Here is a 1,624-nt window from a genome sequence, read left to right as displayed (position 1 = left end):
ACAAATCAGTCCCAACATTTAATCCAACATGAATGTCCTAATTACAAGTTTAAACAAATCTACAGTTTCATGACAATTGGCCAAACAAGGAAGACTGAGTGTGTTTTTTATTTTGTCAATGAATTGTTTGCAACGTCGAGAGAGCACTTTCAATCTGAACAATTTACATTCTCTGCTGTTCTTACTATACAAAATGTAAACTAGAACTCCTGTAACTGTAATAGATGTATTCAGTTTCTATTGGAACAACAACAACAACAACAACAACAACAACAAGTAATTTCCTGAGATCTGGAACATCATGACATGGTGAAAAAAGTCTGACAAAGCAAAAATAAATCCTGCAATTAGATGATCATAAGTTCTTTAAAATGCAACTGTTTAACCAAACTATCCAAACCACTTTCTTTTGAGTTGATTCTGAAATACCTGCAAGACCTTTAAAATGTTAAGAGATAAGATGATAAATATTGTTTCCCACCGTCAAGAGTGAACTAACACTTCATGCAGTTCTTACCACACTAAATGTTAACCAGAAAATGTTACTTTATTGAGATAAAATACAGGATTTGGATACAAAAAAAATACATTCACATCTCGTTAGGTTTTAATTCTGCTTAATAGAAATATGATTTATTAGGAGCCATCACTTCAGTATGTCAATCTTTGTCAAACTTTAGCCTTAGGACATACAGGTGACCTGCAAATCATCTGGCAGCAGCAATAAACCCGGCCTTGGTTTGAGGTTTTCCAAAGAAAGGCTTGGCTGTGAGATATTATAGTAAATGGAAAATTGATGACTAACTACATAGGAAATCATTGCGGAAGCGAGGACACTATAAAACCCTCAGTATCCAGCACACTTCCTCTCCACCGTACTGGTTGCATCGGCGCTCTCCAGTCCTCCTGCCCCCCCCTCTCTCTCTCTCACCAGCACTCCCCTTCTCTCTCCCTCAGCTGCTCTCCCTCCCCTCTCTTCTTGTGGATGGTGTGGCTCTCTCGCTTGTCCTCTCTCTCCCTCGCAGTCTGGTGGAGCCGCGCACGAGGATTAGAGGGTTGCTGTGAGTGTCTGCTCAGAGAGAAGAAGCCAGAAGACAGAGAGACAGATAACATAAGAAATACTCCAGAAAAAAGGACAGCTTGACTGTTGTGGATCTGCTTTACCTTTCATCTCCAGCTGAAGCCTTCACCGGGGGGGGGGGAACAGATAGGGACTATTAAGCCTGGACCTCCACACAGGGAGCCATGTGAGCGGCACCCCTCCACCCACTTCACACCACAGAACAGTCCCCCCTACAGTCTGCTCTCTGAGCTGGGGAGCATCACCAGGATTTTTTCCCCTTTTCCCTGGAAGCTCCACTTTCTGTTCTCGCTTGGAGGGACTCTCCAGGCTTCGGCGTACCCCAGAGGGAGACACTCATCCCTGGGCACTGGTCGGGGGTGTGAGTGCCCCCTGGTCTGGAGGCCAGCCAGCAGTGCTCCAGCACCATGGATTACCTGTTTGGGATTGTAGTGCTGCTGTGTGGGGCGGTGCAGCCTGGAAGAGGTGGAGAGCCCAAGCACAACGTACCCAGGCTAAGGCTGTCATACAAGGGTAAGCCCATTCTCTGCTCCCCCCCCCCCC

The 1,624-nt window shown here is 45.4% G+C and overlaps 1 protein-coding gene across 2 annotated transcripts in view; it reads left to right on the top strand.

Annotated features, from left to right (window-relative positions):
• Positions 1-959: 959 nt before the first annotated feature.
• Positions 960-1,624, top strand: part of sema3aa (sema domain, immunoglobulin domain (Ig), short basic domain, secreted, (semaphorin) 3Aa) — a 33,347-nt gene continuing 32,682 nt past the window's right edge. For both annotated transcript variants that reach the window (XM_010782277.1, XM_010782276.1), the window contains exon 1: positions 960-1,594. In XM_010782277.1, the coding sequence (XP_010780579.1) occupies positions 1,489-1,594 (106 nt within the window). In that variant the 5' untranslated portion in view covers positions 960-1,488. The remainder of the gene's footprint in view (positions 1,595-1,624) is intronic.

Source organism: Notothenia coriiceps, unplaced genomic scaffold (assembly GCF_000735185.1).
Source record: "Notothenia coriiceps isolate Sejong01 unplaced genomic scaffold, NC01 NC01_scaffold00024515, whole genome shotgun sequence".
Classification (NCBI taxonomy): Eukaryota; Metazoa; Chordata; class Actinopteri; order Perciformes; family Nototheniidae; genus Notothenia; species Notothenia coriiceps.
This window is presented reverse-complemented; position numbering and strand designations above follow the sequence as displayed.